Source organism: Salvelinus sp. IW2-2015, linkage group LG33 (assembly GCF_002910315.2).
Source record: "Salvelinus sp. IW2-2015 linkage group LG33, ASM291031v2, whole genome shotgun sequence".
Lineage (NCBI taxonomy): Eukaryota > Metazoa > Chordata > Actinopteri > Salmoniformes > Salmonidae > Salvelinus > Salvelinus sp. IW2-2015.
In genome coordinates, this window is record NC_036872.1 from 9,288,755 (window position 1) to 9,308,214 (window position 19,460).

The window sequence follows — 19,460 nt, forward strand, 5'->3', positions numbered from 1 at the left end:
GTGAGTGACTGGGCTAAGAGTAAAGTGAAGGGTATGAAAGAGAGAGCGGAAAATGGGGTAAGTAGCTGAGGAAGGAGAGGAGGCGAGCAGTATTAAGCACCGTTGTATCCAGCAGCGTTGGTCTTCCAGTCAGGGGCGTTGAGGTGGCCGGCTCGAGACGTCTTGACAATGATGTGCTGAACATCCCTCCACGACAACAGAGGACTGGGGGAGAAATCACAAAACACCACAGAAACATACAGGTAACCAACAATATGCACAGACTTAACACTGTTTGTGTGTGGGTGTGTGTGTAGGGTGTGTGTGTAATGTACATATGGTGCATGGGTGTTTGCGTGTAACAGAAAGAGAGCGGGAGAGTTAGGTATAGCAGATACAGTATGCCCATCCACCTCCCTCCCAGCTCCAATCTCACGTGATAACCATTACAACATGGCATCCATGTGTCCTTTGATGTAAAAACGGTGCTTATATATATTTTTTTAAGTAGGTCACCAAGTTTCCTGGGAATCCCTTCATATGCTGTCCAGATGCTCCATTATTTTCTCCCGCTCTCATCTCTCCCTCATCCGCTGAGCACAGCATTTCGGAACATTCCGAGGCCGCAGATTTTCCTAGAAAAATACTACTCCGCAAGGATATAGAGTGGGGTCTGAAATGATTGACACCCTTGATAAAGATGAGCAAAAATGACCGTATAGAATAATCATTCAAATACTACGGTATATTGTAAGTTTAAAATGTTTGGGAAATTATATTATACTAATACAATTGCTCAGAGAAAGATATTTTGTTTAACAAGTAACACAAAAAAATTCTCAAAAAAGGTAGGGGTCAAAATTATTGACACCCCCTTCCAATACCAATCAGGCCATGATTGGGAGTCCCATAGGGCGGCGCACAATTGGCCCAGCGTCATCCGGGTTTGGCCGGTGTAGGCCGTCATTGTAAATAAGAATTTGTTCTTAACTGACTTGACTAGTTAAATAAAGGTTACATTTTAAAACCGCAGGTTTTCAATGGGTTTCAAGTCCGGAGACTGAGACGGCCATTTCAAAATGTCGATTTTGTGGCCAATTAACCATTTCTTTGTGGATTTTGATGTATGTCTAGGGTTACTGCAGACCTCATCCTCCACATACAACACCCGTTCTGCCAGTCCCATTCTGTTAAAGGTCCCGAAAGCACAGACATCGCTGGGTCACTCCTCTTTTCAGTTCGCTGCAGCTAACGACTGAAATGAGCTGCAACAAACACTCAAACTGGACAATTTTATCTCAATCTCTTCATTCAAAGACTCAATCATGGGCACTTTTACTGACAGTTGTGGCTGCTTTGCGTGATGCATTGTTGTCTCTAACTTCTTGCCCTTTGTGCTGTTTTCTGTGCCCAATTATGTTTGTACCATGTTGTGTTTCTACCATGTTGTTGTCATGTTGGGTTGCTGCCCTGCTATGTTGTCTTAGGGCTGACTTTATGTAGTGTTGTCTCTCATATAATATATATATATATTTTTTTATCCCAGCCCCTGTCCCCACATGGCAGAAAATAAGAATTTGTTCTTAACTGACTTGCCTAGTTAAATAAGAAGAAGAATTAAGTTATGGTCTTGCTGGAAGATCCAGTTGCAGCCAAGTCTCAGCCTCCAGGCAGAGGCAACCAGGTTTTTGGATAAAAATGTCCTGGTACTGAGTAAAGTTCATGAGGCCGTTGACCTTAACTGACCCAGGACCAGTGGAAACAAAATAGCCCCATAACATCAAAGATCCACCACCCTATTTTACAGTAGGTATGGGATTATTTTCTGTATAGGAATTGTCATTTTGATGCCAAACCCACCACTGGTGTAAGAGGCCGAAGAGCTCTATTTTTCATGTCATCTGACCAAAACACCAGTTCCAATGCAAGTGCCAACGCTGTGTCGGCAACTCCAGACATTTACAGTTGTTGGGTGACATGAACATCTGCCAATAAGGTGTCAATTTCAGTCCCCACTCTATATACACTCCCCTCCATATGTATTTTGACAGTAAAGCTAACATTTTAAATGTGGCTCTATACTCCAGCATTTTGGATTTCAGATCAATGTTTCATATGTGGCAACAACAGTACAGAATGTATTGAGGATATTTTCATACATATCCGTTTTACCGTTTAGAAATGAAAGCAATTTATGCATCTAGTCCCCCCCTCTCCTGAGTAGATAAATGTTTCTGAACACTTCTAAATTAATCCTTGCCATGACTGATAAAAATCATGAATGAATCATGAATAATGGTGAGATGTCATTCAGAGGCTACATCAAACCTCATTACCAATAATAGGGGAGGTAGCATTATTTTTTGGGGGGGGGGGGGGGGGTAAAGATCTTTGCGCCTCTAACCTTCTAACTAATCATTACTCACAATTAATTCCTAATTATACATAATCATGGTAGCACCACACATGAATGTAGCAGTGTTCAGAAATATATACCTTACTTACAATAAAAGTAACTCCAACATGGTGCAAGACATTATTCACCATTCAGTTTCCTATTGGCCAAAAAGATCATCCAAAATACAAAACAAACCGCAAATGCATCCAACAAGTTTGTACCGTCACAAGCTTTTTGTGCAAGGAATGGGACCAAATACTAAACTACTTAATACACTAAGTGAATTTGTCCAAATACTGACTTCTTCAAATGGCCAGACTAGACACAAAGTGCTTTCATTTCTAAAACGGTAAAACAGATATGTATGAAAATACCCTCAAATAAAAAAGTCACATTGTGTACTGCCTCCTAAAGGAATTTATCATGGAATAGAGAAAACCTTCACGGCTAACCAATGCCATCAACCTCTTGAACACTAGTGGGAGAGTATGTTTAAGTGTTTCACTTCCCAGGAGTCATCCGCTCTCCTGCTCGCTGTCCAACACTCACTCGGTTCACTACGTTTTCCAAAAAACTAATTGAGGTGAAAACCAGAAGCTGTCAGCAGTGGCGCCAGTCATGGCATATCAATTCCATAAGGAGTTGAAAGAAGAGACTAGAAACGACTGGCACTCACAGGTTAAGAAGCTATGTCTTCTGAAGGGAAAAGCAAGGGTGTCCCAACTCCAATTTACCATCCATGAAAACTCAGATTTATTGACAATTAAAACCAACCAATGTTCACTACTCCATCCATAATTCACATTCTAATAAATGTTTCATTGTCATTAATGTTGTGCAATAACTAGGCCATCTAAAATCATTTGAACTCTGCGCGATAGCGCGCACGACCGCACACACACAACCACACACACACCACACACACACACACACACACACACACACACACCACACACACACACCACACACACACAACACACACACACACACACCACACACACACACACACCACACACACACACACACACACACACACACACACACACACACCACACACACACACACACACCAACCTTGTTTGGTCCCCACAGATCAAACCTGCTGATGTCGGAGAGTCTCCTCTCATGTTCTGACTGAAGTGTAATTATGGTATAACTACGGGTGTAATATGAGGCAGAGGGGAAGATAAGCTGGCTTTCAAATGACAGAGCAGACTGCTCTCAGCCCCTCTCGAAAATATGTTTATCAAGTCGGCCAGCTCTCTTTCCTATACCAGATAACCGCGGATACCATCAGCAGCGCTCAAAGAGTTGTGGCCAATCTGATCCGCTTGACGAGTGTGTGTGCGGAGCAGTTGGTTGTGTGTGGGTGAGTGAGAGAGCGAGAGGGTGCAGCAGAGAAAGAAAGAGTGAAAAAAACAGGAGAGAATTGTGATAAGCATGGGATTGATTGACTGACTGGCTGGGTGAACTGAACTAACTGCAGTGCACAGGTAGTGTCGTGTGAATCCCTGAGTTAAGGTTTAATGAGCTTACTTAGCCTCCAGGGCCAGCGCGATGATCCCAGCTGCCATAGGAGCAGACGCTGAGGTCCCGTGTGGCTGTCTGTGCAGCGCTGCCGCAGATCTGTGGTGATCTACAGCGGGAGGAGGATGGAAAGAGAGGGGAGGGAGGGTTAAGTCCTGTGGATCAGGGGAGATTTGAGGCACACCTGAGACTGCACACATTCCAGCTTTGATACGCTGCCATGCTAGAGATGAACACACATGCACTACCTGCTGTTCCCGAAGGTACCCAGGAATCATTTCCCAGCCAAAGAGGACCACAGGGAGTGGAAAGGAGGGACGTATTTCTTTGCAGGTGCCTCCTGAGTGGCGCAGCGATCTAAGACACTGCTTCGCAGTGTAGCGGCGTCACTACAGCCTGGGGTTTCATTACCGGCCGTGACGGGAGTCCCATAGGGCGGCGCACATTGCCCAGCGTCGTACAGGTTATGGAGGGTTTGGCCGGGGGGGGGGGGGGGGGGGCTTTACTTGGCTCGTCGCACTATAGCAACTCCTTGTGGCAGGCCAAGGCGCCTGCAGGCTGACTTCGGTCGTCAGTTGAACAGTGTTTCCTCCGACAAATTGGTGCAGCTGGCTTCTGGGTTAAGTGGGCGGGTGTTAAGAAGAGCGATTTGGCAAAACAGTGTATGACACGACTCTACTTTGGCCTCTCCCGAGCCCGTTCGGGAGTTGCAGCGATGAGACAAGATCGTAATCACGAAACTGGGGAGAAAAAGGAGGTAATTATTATAATTTGTTTAAAAATATAATAGTAATAAAATAAAACAAATAAAAATTGCAGGTGCAAAAAAAAACATCTGTTCCCATTGCATGGACTTAGTATATCAAGGGCGGGAGAGAGCTTAGCGTTTTGCGCCAAATTCAGTCAGTCACAATAAAAGCCATCAAAGGGATCCCTTGCTGACTGACCGGCCGGTCACTTCAGAGCTGGAAGACCATCTATAGACGCTAACATATCCCTGTTGTTGGACTGAAGACACCAAAGGGCTTAGAATGGGGAAACCAGCTTGTATCTGGGTCACAGTGAGGGAGGAAGGCCTGATTGAGAAAGCTGGGTCCTGCTGGTAGAGGATCTGGGGCTGTATTCATTAAGCGTCTCAGAGTAGGAGTGCTGATCTAGGATCGATTAGCCTTTTAGATCATAATAAATAAGATATATATGCACAGGGGGGACCTGATCCTATGCGTTTACAAATACGGGTGAGTCTGGAGGGCAGCGTTGGCCTGGCTGGTTCTTAGTGACTGCTCTCCTTCTCTCGCTCCCTCTTTCTCTGCTTGGTCTCTAGAACCTCTATTGGGAATGTGGCAAAACACTGCCAGACAAGCTGGGACAACAGTCACTGTCTGTCTGACTGTCTGCCCCAATGCACCCTGGGCCAGCGGTGGAGAGTAGGAGGGGGTTAGCCCAGGACACACAGCTTGACCCCGACACACTGACCTCATTCACCCAGCCTTGGGTTCAAAAGCCATGGGCTTTAAAAACAACCAAAGCTTGTTTGTCCACACAGGAATCGGTTACGTGTTCGTAAAAATACCTGCCCTCGCCAACACGGACTGCGCACGGACTGCCTGCGATAAATCTCTCTCTCCTGAGCTGTTTTTACTGTTTCTTTGTGCTCCTCTCCGCCTCCCGTACACCGCTCTGGCAGAGCTGCCGCCAGGTGGACCGGTCGGAAACGGCATCCTCCAGGTCTGTGGGTTTGAGGCGGCAGGGTAGCCTAGTGGTTAGAGCGTTGGACTAGTAACCGAAAGGTTGCAAATTCGGAATCCCCGAGCTGACAAGGAACAAATCTGTCATTCTGCCCCTGAACAAGGTAGTTAACCCACTGTTCCTAGGCCGTCATTGACAATAAGAATTTGTTCTTAACTGACTTGCCTAGTTAAATAAAAGTTTTTTTAAATGGTGCACTTCTTCAGCTGGTCCTTGTAGCGCTGCATCTGCCCCCCTACAGACCGCCGGCCAAGATGTAGCCGGCCGTACAGAATCTTCCGCGAACAAGCGCTCACAAGAAATTCTAATGACATGCCCAAGCCAGCAGTCGGTGTTTGGGTGACCATGGCCTCCATACTTTTTCAGTTGGTAAGAGCAAGGTGATTCCCAGGATTCACTGCAGGCATCTTACGTGGAATCGCTCGAGCTGCTTGCTGTGGCGACTAAGTGACTCAGACTTCACAGCGGTAAAGAAGTGTGGTGATGCAGACGGCTTGATAGACGGCGACTTGTGTGGATGGGGAGATCCCTGTTTTAGAAGACCCTGCGTCTGAGTTTCCCGAAGGCAGCTGATGCTTAATCCTGTTTAGAATTGAGGTCGATGCTGCAGTCCTCCATGAGGATGCTGCCCAGGTATTTGAATGACGGGACTATTGCCAGTGATTTGTGTTCAATGGTGAAGACAGGCATGGTGGGTGGAGGGCTAGCTCCATTGGCAGACCACCTCGGTCTTGGTGGTGTTGATACAATCCCATCCTGCTATAGACCCTCATAGCCGTTACAAAGACAGACTGAAGGTCTCCGGAGTGTGGGCCACAAGAGCTCACACACACACCCCTCAACTATTAGACAGTCGTAGTTCGCTCTTCCCTCTGCTGCTGTATGTTGTGGTAAGAATGGAGGAACAGCCATACACAAGCGCACACACACAGTCTCTCTCTCTCTCTCTCTCTCTCTCTGAGACAGACTTACTATCTTGCGGTCGTAGTTCTCTCCGCTACTGTAGGTGGTGGTGAGGGTGGAGGAGCACTCCTCCAGGTACCAGGGCTTGCGTCCGCTCTCGGCGGTGCTGGAGATGGAGATCGTGTAGATGCTGTTGGTGTAGCCGTCACAGGAGCAGTGGTCCCGGCTCCGCCCGCCGTTCCCTGACGCCCACACAAAGATGGAGCCACGCCCCTTCCTTCCCTGGCAGGAAATCAAATCATTGTCAATTAGATCAGAGGCGGGACTTCCTGCCCGTGGGAACAAACGTTCTTCCACCACCTGGTGCCGAAATGGTAATAGCAGGTGCACGCAGCAGTGGCAGGGGAATGAGCACATTAATTACATTAGCCCAAATTACTTAATGGAGCGGGACTATCACACAGCTTCAGTAAACAGAGATATTTACATAGAAATGCAATTACTTGAGCGGGCATCCCCAATCAAATGAAGTCAATGATGCCAAAATGCCATAATTCTATTTATATGGGGTTTTATTGGTGACTCTACTTGGCAGAGAAACTGGAGGGTGCCTACTGCTCTGTGAGCTCTGACTGTCACTCTCACTCAAACACACACAGACAGACACGCATGCATGCATGTACACACACATCCACACACAGAGGGGATAAAAGGTGGAGGGAAGCACTTCAAAAGGCCTCTGTCAGCCAGTGATAAGAGATAGAAGCCCCTCTGAGTGAGGAGAGAATCAAACGCTGAGAGAAAACTGGGACCAGCTTTGAAGGGAGAGGGAGGGGGAAAAAAAGAGGGAGAGAGCGAGAAAGAGAGAAGCTGTGCGAGAAAGGAGGGGAGAGATACAGAGGGAGTGTGACAAACAGAGAGAGACAAAGAGAGCGAGAGAGTGAAAGAGCAGGTAGGGAGATGATGACTTATTGAAGCAAGAGGGAGGAAATTAGCTCAAGATACCTAAGAGAGCATTGGGGCTGGCGGACCTGCACCCTCTAACCTAACAGCAGCAACACACACCTCTCCCGAACAGGTCAGTAATATTTCACAAACATACGCGGGCTAACACATTTTCTCCTCCCTTCCAACTGGTTACACAGTCTCCCCGCTCACTAGCCTGTCACATCCCCTTTCCGTAGGCCAACCTGCCACGGTGCTGCCACACACACCTCCAACCATCTGTCATAATAATCCAATGGACTCTGTAGCTTCCATGCACAACAAAGACATACACTGAGAACACAAATCATTAAGAACACCTGCTCTTTCCATGACATAAACTGACCAGGTGAGTGCTATGATCTCTTTACATTTATTACATTTTAACAGACGCTCTTATCCAGACCTACATACAGGATCAATTAGGGTTTAGTGCCTTGCTCAAGGGCACATCAACAGATTTTTCACAGTCGGCTCTGGGATTCAAACCAGCGACCTTTCAGTTATCGGCCCAACACTCTTAACCGCTAGGCTACCTGCCACCCTTATTGATGTCACTTGTTAAATCCACTTCAATCAGTGTAGATGAAAGGGAGGAGACAGAGTAAAGAATTATTTTCGAGACAATTGAAACATGGATTGTGTATGTGTACCATTCAGAGGGTGACTGGGCTAGATAAAAAAAAATGTAAGTGCCTTTGAGCGGGGTCTGGTAGTAGGTGCCAGGCACACCGGTTTGAGTGTCAAGAACCGCTGGGTTTTTCACGCTCAACAGTTTTCCCGTGTGTATCAAGAATGGTCCCCCACCCAAAGGATATCCAGCCAACTTGACAACTATGGGAAGCACTATGGGAAGCACTATGGGAAGCACTATGGGAAGCCCCGACGAATTGAAGCTGTTCTGAGGGCAAAGGGGAGTTCCTAATGTTTTGAATACTCAGTGTACGTAACCCACCACCAAAATCTAACCATTGTTTTACTTTCTCTATAATCAAAATGTAAGCAGCATGTCTGACTCAGCAAGGAGAGGGCACTCTGACATCATCACAAGCGACCTTGTGAAGTCAACTCCCCTCCACTTAACCCCTAGACTAAGCTCTTCCTTTGAGCCACCTCCACAAAACGCTCATGAATATGGATACAGCACATGAATATGCTAATCAGACCAAGCTCTTTAATCGAAATGTCTAGAAGTGCCCCCGAGGCATTGATTACACTCTGGCCGCCCAGTTACTGCCTGCGTTTGTCCAAGTCAATGTGTATTCTTCGCCCCAGTCTTCTTCTGAGAGCGAATTGGTGTTTTGATCGTGGGTATAAGTGTGTATACTTAATGTGCATGTCTACTGTGTGTGTGTGTGTGTGTGTGTGAGAGAGATGCACCATGCGGATGCCGTTCTCGAAGGCCTGCCTTGCCAGGGAGGCGGGGCCGTCCACCGTCTTGCCGTCGTCATCAGGACCCCAGCTTGCACTGTAGATGTCAATGTGCTGCGGCTGCAGACTCAGAGACTTGGCCTCCACCATGTCTGTCACATCACCGTCCAGCATCCGCACCCCTGACACACACACACACAGTGAAAAAACAGTACATTTGGCACACACAGTTTACATCACACACTCAAGCACAGTTGCATAGAGTAAACCCAACACTCACCCCCTATCCGTGCGTTGTAGGCAATTCCCACAGTGCAATGGGAGTTGTTAGCAGATGCAGCAACTTCCCCAGCACAGCGTGTTCCATGCCTGGAGAGAGAGCAGGTACACTTTACATTACGCACATAAACACATTTCCACACTCCCACAAGCGCACATTTATAAAACTCACACAAATATGTAAACAGATACACTGAAGAACGCACAAACAGTCAGGATAGCATCGGACACCCTGCACGTTCCGGTAAAGACGCATGGCGGAGAACTAAGTGGAGTTCGACTTAGTTCAACCTACGGCCTGGAGGAACAGGCCTACTCATGGCCAGTAGCAGGGGCTGAGTCTTGTTCAGAAGGGCATGCAATGGAAAACGTTTTATAGCTTTTTCGTTTTCCTCAGTTTGGTGCGTAACGAACATGGCCCTGCTGTCAGAGGCAGCAGCAGCTGCACTGGGTTACATACAGCCCTCAAATATGTTCACAATGTGAAAGAGACAAATGTTTTGCATGTCCCCGAGCCCTCAACAAACAAGGGTAACATTCCGCCACAGACTGTAGCGACAATCGGCCAGGGTCAGTGACCAGAGCAAACAAACAAGAGTGACTTTTAGGAGGACGAAGAGGCAAAGTCTCTCGCTCGGCACGACCAGCCCTCATGCCGAGAACATCTGGACCAAGCGGCCCAGAGTCGCCACTGATTGCCGTCATGGCAACCCCAGCATCTAACCCGTGGCAGGCAGACGCGCACACCCTCGCTAGCTTATGGTTTCCACTGTACTGTATTCCATCACCTGGCTAGAACCTCCCTCCACAACACAGCTCTTCCCCTATAGCGGACAAATAGTAGGGAACATCCAAATCCTTTAGGTCCGTTTGGCGTCACACAGCTCCATGTTCTGCCTGTTGCCTGCGTCTCCTCTGCGTACGCGTGTGGAGTGTGGTGTGTGTGCTCGTGCTGTCTGCTCTCAGCCCATCTCTGTTCCATGCCTGCTCCGCATCACTCTGAACCACCCCATCTGTAGGATGACTAAAGTTCAATGTCAATAACACACTGACTGGATCAAGGTGATTCCTTGGTTCACCCCACAGAAGTGGACTTCTACATTATAGCAGAGATTCTATCACATGGAAATGTTCAAATTCAGCAGCGGATACGTTCCTCACACAGGAAATAAGCGGAAAGAACACACACACACACACACAAAGGTAACACGTCACACAGCGGATGCAAGTTTAGTGTCCGTTTACTTTGAACATCTGTGAAACTGCTGGTTTAAAGAAAGGGACGGTAGAGTGGACTGTAACCAATCCATTCTGGTCTCTTTGGTTGGTCTGGATCAGAAGTGGCGAGTCCTCATTCTTCAAATCAGTACCGTGTCATAAAATAAAGCTGGGGCAAATTGGAACTCCTACAACCACACTCGCGCGCTCCTACCACCACACTCRCGCGCTCCTACCACCACACTCGCGCGCTCCTACCACCACACTCGCGCGCTCCTACCACCACACTCGCGCGCTCCTACCACCACACTCGCGCGCTCCTACCACCACACTCGCGCGCTCCTACCACCACACTCGCGCGCTCCTACCACCACACTCGCGCGCTCCTACCACCACACTCACGCGCTCCTACCACCACACTCGCGCGCTCCTACCACCACACTCGCGCGCTCCTACCACCACACTCGCGCGCTCCTACCACCACACTCGCGCGCTCCTACCACCACACTCGCGCGCTCCTACCACCACACTCGCGCGCTCCTACCACCACACTCGCAGACGTATCAGATAGGGACGTCTGGAGAGCATCAGCAGTTAGTGGGGAGCCTTCATAAAACCTCTCCCCTCTATGTTCCCCTCTATGTTCGTATGATATCGGAGACTGGACAAGTTGGGACAGTGCAAAGATACAGAATCTGTCTGAAAAGCGTGTAGTGTGTAAGCTTTAGGTAGCAGGAACACACTAATGGCTGTGTTCCAGTAACCCCTCTAGCAGCATACTGCCTAGAATAGAGCAATGAGTTGGGCCATGCATTCTAAGCGGTATGCTAGTATGGACATTGGAACGTACCCATTATTGTGACAGACTTCTCAACAAACCCCAGTCAGAGGGGGACAGAGAGAGAGAGAGAGGGAGTGAGGCATTGCAGACCCTGATCTGTCTAGAAAGCAGTGGGCTATTAAACCTCCTGTCTCTTTAAGAAAACAATCTACAACAGAGCACTGAGGGTTTGCCAAGGCATTTTGGCTAGAGCGTCCAAAAACACTCTGACAGCCAAACTGGCGCAGGACACAGGGCTCCCAGGCACACACACACACACTACTACAGAACTATACAGATAGCGAGCGCAAACACACACAGCGGAGAGCGATGCTGTGACCCGGTATCTTACTTGTTCTCATTGCTGGCATCATAACGGGGCATGGGGTCCATGTCATTCCCGTTGACATCATAACTGGCCTGGTTGTCCTGAAACAGAGGAAATACCTTCACCATCATGGTGTTCTTATGGCCGAGGGCGGAGCAGCAGAAATCGGCCAATGGCATGAATATGCAACACACACATACCCCATTCCAAACCCCACACATACCCCATTCCAAAACCCACACATACCCCATTCCAAAACCCACACATACCCCATTCCAAAACCCCAACACATACCCCATTCCCAAACCCCACACATACCCCATTCCAAAACCCACCACATACCCCATTCCCAAACCCACACATACCCATTCCAAAACCCACACATACCCCTTCCCTAAACCGCACACATACCCCATTCCAAAACCCACACATACCCCATTCCAAAACCCACACATACCCCATTCCAAAACCCACACATACCCCATTCCAAAACCCCACACATACCCCATTCCAAACCCACACATACCCCATTCCAAAACCCACACATACCCCATTCCAAAACCCACACATACCCCATTCCAAAACCCACAACACCCATTCCCAAAAACCCACACATAGCCCATTCCAAAACCCACACATAGCCCATTCCAAAACCCACACATAGCCCATTCCAAACCCACAATAGCCATTCCAAAACCCACACATAGCCCATTCCAAAACCCACACATAGCCCATTCCAAAACCCACACATAGCCCATTCCAAAACCCACACATAGCCCATCCAAAACCCACACATAGCCCATTCCAAAACCCACACATACCCCATTCCAAAACCCAACATACCCCATTCCACAAACCCACACAACCCCATTCCAAAAACCCACACATAGCCCATTCCCAAAACCCACACATAGCCCATTCCAAAAACCCACACATACCCATTCCAAAAACCCACACATACCCCATTCCAAAAACCCACACATACCCCATTCCAAAACCCAACACAACCCCTCCAAAACCCACACATACCCCATTCCAAAACCCACAACCACACATACCCCATTCCAAAACCCACAACCACACATACCCCATTCCAAAACCCACAACCACACATACCCCATTCCAAAACCCACAACCACACATACCCCATTCCAAAACCCACAACCACACATACCCCATTCCAAAAACCCACAACCACACATACCCCATTCCAAAACCCACAACCACACATACCCCATTCCAAAACCCACAACCACACATACCCCATTCCAAACCCACAACCACACATACCCCATTCCAAAACCCACAACCACACATACCCCATTCCAAAACCCACAACCCACATACCCCATTCCAAACCCACAACCCACCACATACCCCATTCCAAAACCCACAACCACACATACCCCATTCAAAACCCACAACCACACATACCCCATTCCAACCCACAACCACCACATACCCCATTCCAAAACCCCAACCACACATACCCCATTCCAAAACCCACAACCACACACCCCATTCCAAAACCACAACCACACATACCCCATTCCAAAACCCACAAACCACACATACCCCATTCAAAACCCACACATTACCCCATTCCAAAACCCACAACCACACATACCCCATTCCAAAACCCACAACCACACATACCCCATTCCAAAACCCACAACCACACATACCCCAATCCAAAACCCACACATACACTGAGTGTACAAAACATTAGGAACACCTTCACTATAAGGTGTCGAAAGCATTCCACAATGATGCTGGCCCGTGTTGACGCCAATGCTTCCCACAGGCTGGATGTCCTTTGGGTGATGGACCATTCTTGAAACACACTGGAAAATGTTGAGCGTGAAAACGCCAGCTGCGTTGCAGTTAACACGCCTTCTGAATGGCACACACACAATCCATGACTCAATTGTCTCAAGGCTTAAAAATCATGTTTTAACATGTCTCCTCCCTTTGATCTACACGGATTTGGATTTAACTTCTTGACGCTAGGGGTCAGATTTATTATTATTATTATTTTTTTTTTTAAATAACGTTCGCAAGGTAAACGGACTATTTCTCAGGTCCAGATCGTAGAATATGCATATAATTTACAGATTAGGATAGAAAACACTCCAAAGTTTCCAAAACTGTCAAAATATTGTCTGTGAGTATAACAAAACTGATTCTGCAGGCGAAAACCTGAGGAAATATAACCCGGAAGTGATAAAAAAAAGAAAATGTATCTTTGTTTCCTGGCCCGTCTTTCTTCCATTTAAAGGGGTATCAACCAGATTCCTTTTCCAATGGCTTCCTCAGGCTGTGACCAGGCTTTAGACATAGTTTCAGGCTTTTATTTTGAAAAATTAGCGAGATATTTCAAAACTAATCAGGTGTCCTCTGATTAGTTCCTGCGCGCGCTTTTTCTCGCTTATTGAATAGGTTACGGTCAAAATATTATCGATTATGTTTGTTAAAAACAACCTGAGGATTGATTATAAAAAACATTTGACATGTTTCTACGAACATTACGGATACTTTTTGGAATTTTCGTCGAACGGAATGAGGCTTTGGTTTTCTGAACATAACGCGCAACCCAAATGGCATTTTTTTGTTATAAAAGTAATATTTATCGAACAAAAATAACATTTGTTGTGTAACTGGGAGTCTCATGAGTGCAAACATCTGAAGATTATCAAAGGTAAGCGATTAATTTTATTGCTTTTCTGACCATGCTAATTTGGGGCTAGCTGTTGTAGCATTGATTGATACACTCACAAAAGCTTGGATTGCTTTCGCTGCAAAGCATATTTTCAAAATCTGACACGATAGGTGGATTAACAACAAGCTAAGCTGTGTTTTGGTATATTTTACTTGTGATTGCATGATTATAAATATTGTTAGTAATATTTTGCGCCCTGCAATTCAGCAGTTGTTTAGGAAAATGATCCCGCTAAAGGGATCCGTAGCGCAGAGAAGTTAACAGGTGAAATCGATAACGGATCATAGCTGTCACCTGGAATCACCTGGTCTATGTCTGGGAAAGAGCAGGCGTTCCTAATGTTCTGCACACTCAGTGTACATGCACCCACAAACATACAGTACACACTCACGTAGTTCTGAATGAGGTCGGGGTGGTTCCTCTCTATGCCGTCATCCAGGATGGTGACCACCACGTCTTTCCCCGTGTAGCCCCTCTTCCACGCACCCACTATGTTCATGTCTGACTGGCAGTTATGGATGTCATCGTTACAGTGCTGGAACACACACACACACACACACGTCACTGGAATAGTGCTGAAACAAAACTAGCAACCCACTTATGTGGTCGTTATAATCCTGGAACAAAGAGCCACATCTGTGTTGTGGCAACAGTGTGTCTCCGTGCTGTTGTGCTGCTTGTTGCTACTTGGCTATCTGCCAAACATTTCATTTTTTACTTTTAATACATTTACCAGCTTCTTAGTTTTTTCCTCGCTCTACTTTTTTCATTAAACTTTTTCACCCCGGATGCTTTATCTGGACATGGTTCTTCTACAGGACCTCCACCAGCCGAAAAAGCTAAGTAGTAACATTAACATTATGCCATCTAATTGCAGTCGCTGTACTCACAATCCCCTTATGGTGAGGATAGCCGTGTTGCAAGCACAGCTTTAGATGCAATCGTTAGGCAAGGGCAATTTAGGTTTAGGAAAGGAGGAAACAACGTCTGTGCCACCAGTAAGTACAGATAGTAGTATAAATCCCCTCGCACAGTCCCCGCAGCCAGACAACCTTCTCAAGGCTTCTGGAAAGAAATGCTGTCGGTATGCTCAACCGGTGTCGCTCATTCAGCCGACAGAAACTTTCAACAGGTTCTCCCCATTAAGCAACGAGTCGGAGTCAGAAGCCGATCCTTCTCAGGCCTCTCCTCCACCCGTTACGGGGTCTGAGCTGCCAAAGCATTCCACCATTAGCTCTGACAAATTGAAAACCCTAGTCATTGGCGACTCCATTACCCACAATATTAGACTTAAAAAGAATCATCCCGCGACGTAAAGGCTAATCTGAATATGGTGCTGGCTAAGGCTAAAACTGGCGAGTGTAGAGAGTATAGGGATATTGTTATCCACGTCGGCACCAACGATATTAGGATGAAACAGTCAGAGGTCACCAAGTGCAACATAGCTTCAGCGTGTAAATTAGCTAGAAAGATGTGTCGGCATCGAGTAATTGTCTTTGGCTTCCTCCCAGTTAGGGGGAGTGATGAGCTCTACAGCAGAGTCTCACAACTGGCCTGCTGAGGAGTGATGGACTCCATCCTAGCTGAAGGGGTGCTCTCATCTTATCTATGAACATAGACAAGGCTCTAACTCCTCTAGCTCCACAATGAGATAGGGTGCAGTCTGCCAGGTTAGTGGAGTCTGCCACTAGCACAGTCAGTGTAGTCAGCTCAGCTATCCCCATTGAGACAGTGTCTGTGCCTCAATCTAGGTTGAGAAAAACAAAACATGGCAGTGTTTGCTTTAGCAATCTCCCTGGAATAAAGACCTCCTCCATTCCTGTCATTATTGAAAGAGATTGTGATATCTCACATCTCAAAATAGGGCTACTTAATGTTAGATCCCTCACTTCCAAGGCAGTCATAGTAAATGAACTAATCACTGATCATAATCTTGATGTGATTGGCCTGACTGAAACATGGCTCAAGCGTGATGAATTTACTGTGTTAAATGAAGTCTCTCCTCCTGGTTACACTAGTGACCATATCCCCCGTGCATCCCGCAAAGGCGGAGGTGTTGCTAACATTTACGACAGCAAATTTCAACTTACACAAAACAAATTACTGCGTTTTTGTCTTTTGAGCTTCTAGTCATGAAATCTATGCAGCCAACTCAATCACTTTTTATAGATACTGTTTACAGGCCTCCTGGGCCATATACAGCGTTCCTCAATGAGTTCCCTGAATTCCTATCGGACCTTGTAGTCATACCAGATAAGGTCACAAAAAATTAGAAAATTTGCATTCACATGGAAAAGTCCACAGACCCAGTCAAAGGCTTTCGGAGCAATCATCGACTCAGTGGGGTTTGTCCAACATGTCTCCGGACCTACTCATTGCCATAGTCATACCCTGGATCAAAAGCTGTGCTATAATATTCTCGGACAACCCAAAGATTCCCTTCCAGACTCCCTCCACCTACACAAGGACGTTGGGGTACACAAATCGGTTAACCACCTAACTGAGGATCTACATTTAACCTTGCGTAATACCCTAGACGCAGTCGCACCCCAAAAACTAAAAACATTTGTCACAAGAAAGTTTCTCCCTGGTACACAGAAAATACCCAAGCAAGCTTCCAGAAACTTGGAACGGAAATGACGCTCCACCACACTGGAAGTCTTCCAACTAGCTTGGAAAGACAGGACCGTGCAATATCGAAGAGGCCTCACTGCTGCTCGATCATCCTATTCTTCCAACCTAATTGAGGAGAATAAGAACAATACAACATTTAATTTTGATACTGTCCACAGCTAACTAAAAAGCAGCATTCAACATGAGAGGATGGCATTCACTTCAGCAGTAATACATTCATGAACTTCTTCAATGAAAAGATCATGATCGTTAGAAAGCAAATTACAGACTCCTCTTTGAATCTGCGTATTTCTCCAAAGCTCAGTTGAGTCTGCACAGAACTGCCAGGACCTAGAATCAATGGAGACACTCAAGTTATTTAATCCGGTATCTCTTGACACATTCATGAAAACAGTCATGGCCTCTAAACTCTCAAGCTGCATACTGGACCCTATTCCAACTAAAGTACTGAAGGAGCTACTTCCTGTGCTTGGCACTCCTATGTTGAACATAATAAATGGCTCCCTATCCACCGGATGTGTACCAAACTCACTAAAAATGGCAGTAATAAAGCCTCTCTTGAAAAAGCCCCACCGTGACACAATTTCCCCCCCTTTTTTTAAATAAAAATAAATAAATCATCCTACATTGATTCTCCCATTCCTCTTTAAAAAATGAAAAAGCTGTTGCGCAGCAACTCACTGCCTTCCTGAAGACAAACAATGTATACGAAACGCTTCAGTCTGGTTTTAGACCACATCATAGCACAGACTGCACTCGTGAAGGTGGTATATGACCTTTTAATGGCGTCAGACCAAGGCTCTGCATCTGTCCTCGTGCTCCTAGACCTTACTGACACCATCGATCACCATATTATTTTGAGATTAGAAACCCTAATTGGACTACACGGACAAGTTCTTGCCTGGTTTAGATCTTATCTGTCAGAAAGATATCAGTTCGTCTCTGTGGATGTTTTGTCCTCTGACAAATCAATTGTAAGTTTTGGCGTTCCTCTAGGTTCTGTTTTAGGACAACCATTGTTTTCACTATATATTCTACCTCTTGGTGATGACATTATGTTTCCGAATGACAACTTTCACTGCTATGCGGTCGATACACAGCTGTACATTTCGATGAAACATGGTGAAGCCCCAAAATTGCCCTCCCTGGAAGCCTGTGTTTCAGACATAAGGAAGTGGATGGCGGCAAATGTTTTACTTTTAAACACGGACAAAACAAAGATGCTAGTTCTAGGTCCTAAGAAACAAAGAGATCTGCTGTTAAATCTGACAATTAATCTTGATGGTTGTAGAGTCGTCACAAATAAAACTGAAGGACCTCGGTGTTACTCTGGACCCTGATCTCTCTTTTGACAAACTCAATAATATATCAAGGACAGCATTTTCCCCCATCTTCGTAACATTGCAAAAATCAGCAACCTTTTGTCCAAAAATGATGCATTTAAGCTAATCCATGCTTTTGTCACTTCTAGATTAGACTACTGCAATGGTCTACTCTCCGGCTACCCAGATAAAGCACTAAATAAACTTCAGTTAGTGCTAAACACGGATGCTAGAATCCTGACTAGAACCAAACCATTTGATCATATTACTCCAGTGCTAGCCTCCCTACACTGGCTTCCTGTTAAGGCTAGGGCTGATTTCAAGGTTTTCCTGCTTACCTACAAAGCACTACATGGGCTTGCTCCTACCCATCACTCCGATTTGGTCCTGCCATATATACCTACACATACGCTATGGTCACAAGACGCAGGCCTCCTTATTGTCCCTAGAATTTCTACGCAAACAGCTGGAGACAGGGCTTTCTCCTATAGAGCTCTATTTATGGAATGGTGTGCCTATCCATGTGAGAGATAAATGTCGAGACCGAGTGTAAGTCTTTACTGAAGACTTGTCTCTTCAGTAGGTCCTATGATTGAGTGTAGCCTGGCCCAGGGGTGCGAATGTGAACTGCAAGGCACGGGAGTGACGAACTGTCCATGCTGTCTCTGCCTGGCCGGCTCCCCTCTCTCTATTGGGATTCTCTGCCTCTGACCCTATTGCGGGGGCTGAGTCACTGACTTAATAGTGCTCTTCCATGCCGTGCCTAGGAGGGGTGCATCACTTGAGTGGGTTGAGTCACAGACGTGATCTTCCTGTCCAGTTTTGCGATTTCTCGGGCTCGTGCGGTGGAGATCTACACAGCCTCGTCTCAGGGTAGTAAGTTGATGATATTCCTCTAGTGCTGTAGGGGCTGTGCTTTGGCAGTGGGTTTCCTGCCTGGTTGGTCCTGTCTGGGGTTATCGTCGGACGGGCCACAGTGTCCCCCGACCCACCCCTCTCAGCCTCCGGTATCTGTGCTGCAATAGTCTATCTGCCGGGGGGTTAGGATCAGTCTGTCTTATCTGGTGTCCTGTGTGAATTTAAGTATGCTCCCTCTAATTCTCTCTCTCCCTCCACTCCCAGAGGACCTGAGCCCTAGGATCATGCCTCAAAACTACCTGGCCTGATGACTCCTGGCTGTCCCCAGTCCAACTAGTTGTGCTGCTGCTCCAGTTTCAACTGTTTTGCCTG

At 46.6% G+C, this 19,460-nt stretch overlaps 1 protein-coding gene across 1 annotated transcript in view; it reads right to left on the reverse strand.

Annotated features, from left to right (window-relative positions):
* LOC111957470 (proprotein convertase subtilisin/kexin type 5-like) overlaps positions 1 to 19,460 on the reverse strand; it is a 40,923-nt gene that overhangs the window by 13,632 nt on the left and 7,831 nt on the right. The window contains 8 exon segments of the mRNA XM_023978298.1: positions 101 to 204; positions 3,913 to 3,973; positions 3,976 to 4,012; positions 6,625 to 6,837; positions 8,920 to 9,092; positions 9,191 to 9,279; positions 11,580 to 11,656; positions 14,666 to 14,809. Coding sequence (XP_023834066.1) covers positions 101 to 204; positions 3,913 to 3,973; positions 3,976 to 4,012; positions 6,625 to 6,837; positions 8,920 to 9,092; positions 9,191 to 9,279; positions 11,580 to 11,656; positions 14,666 to 14,809 — 898 coding nt within the window.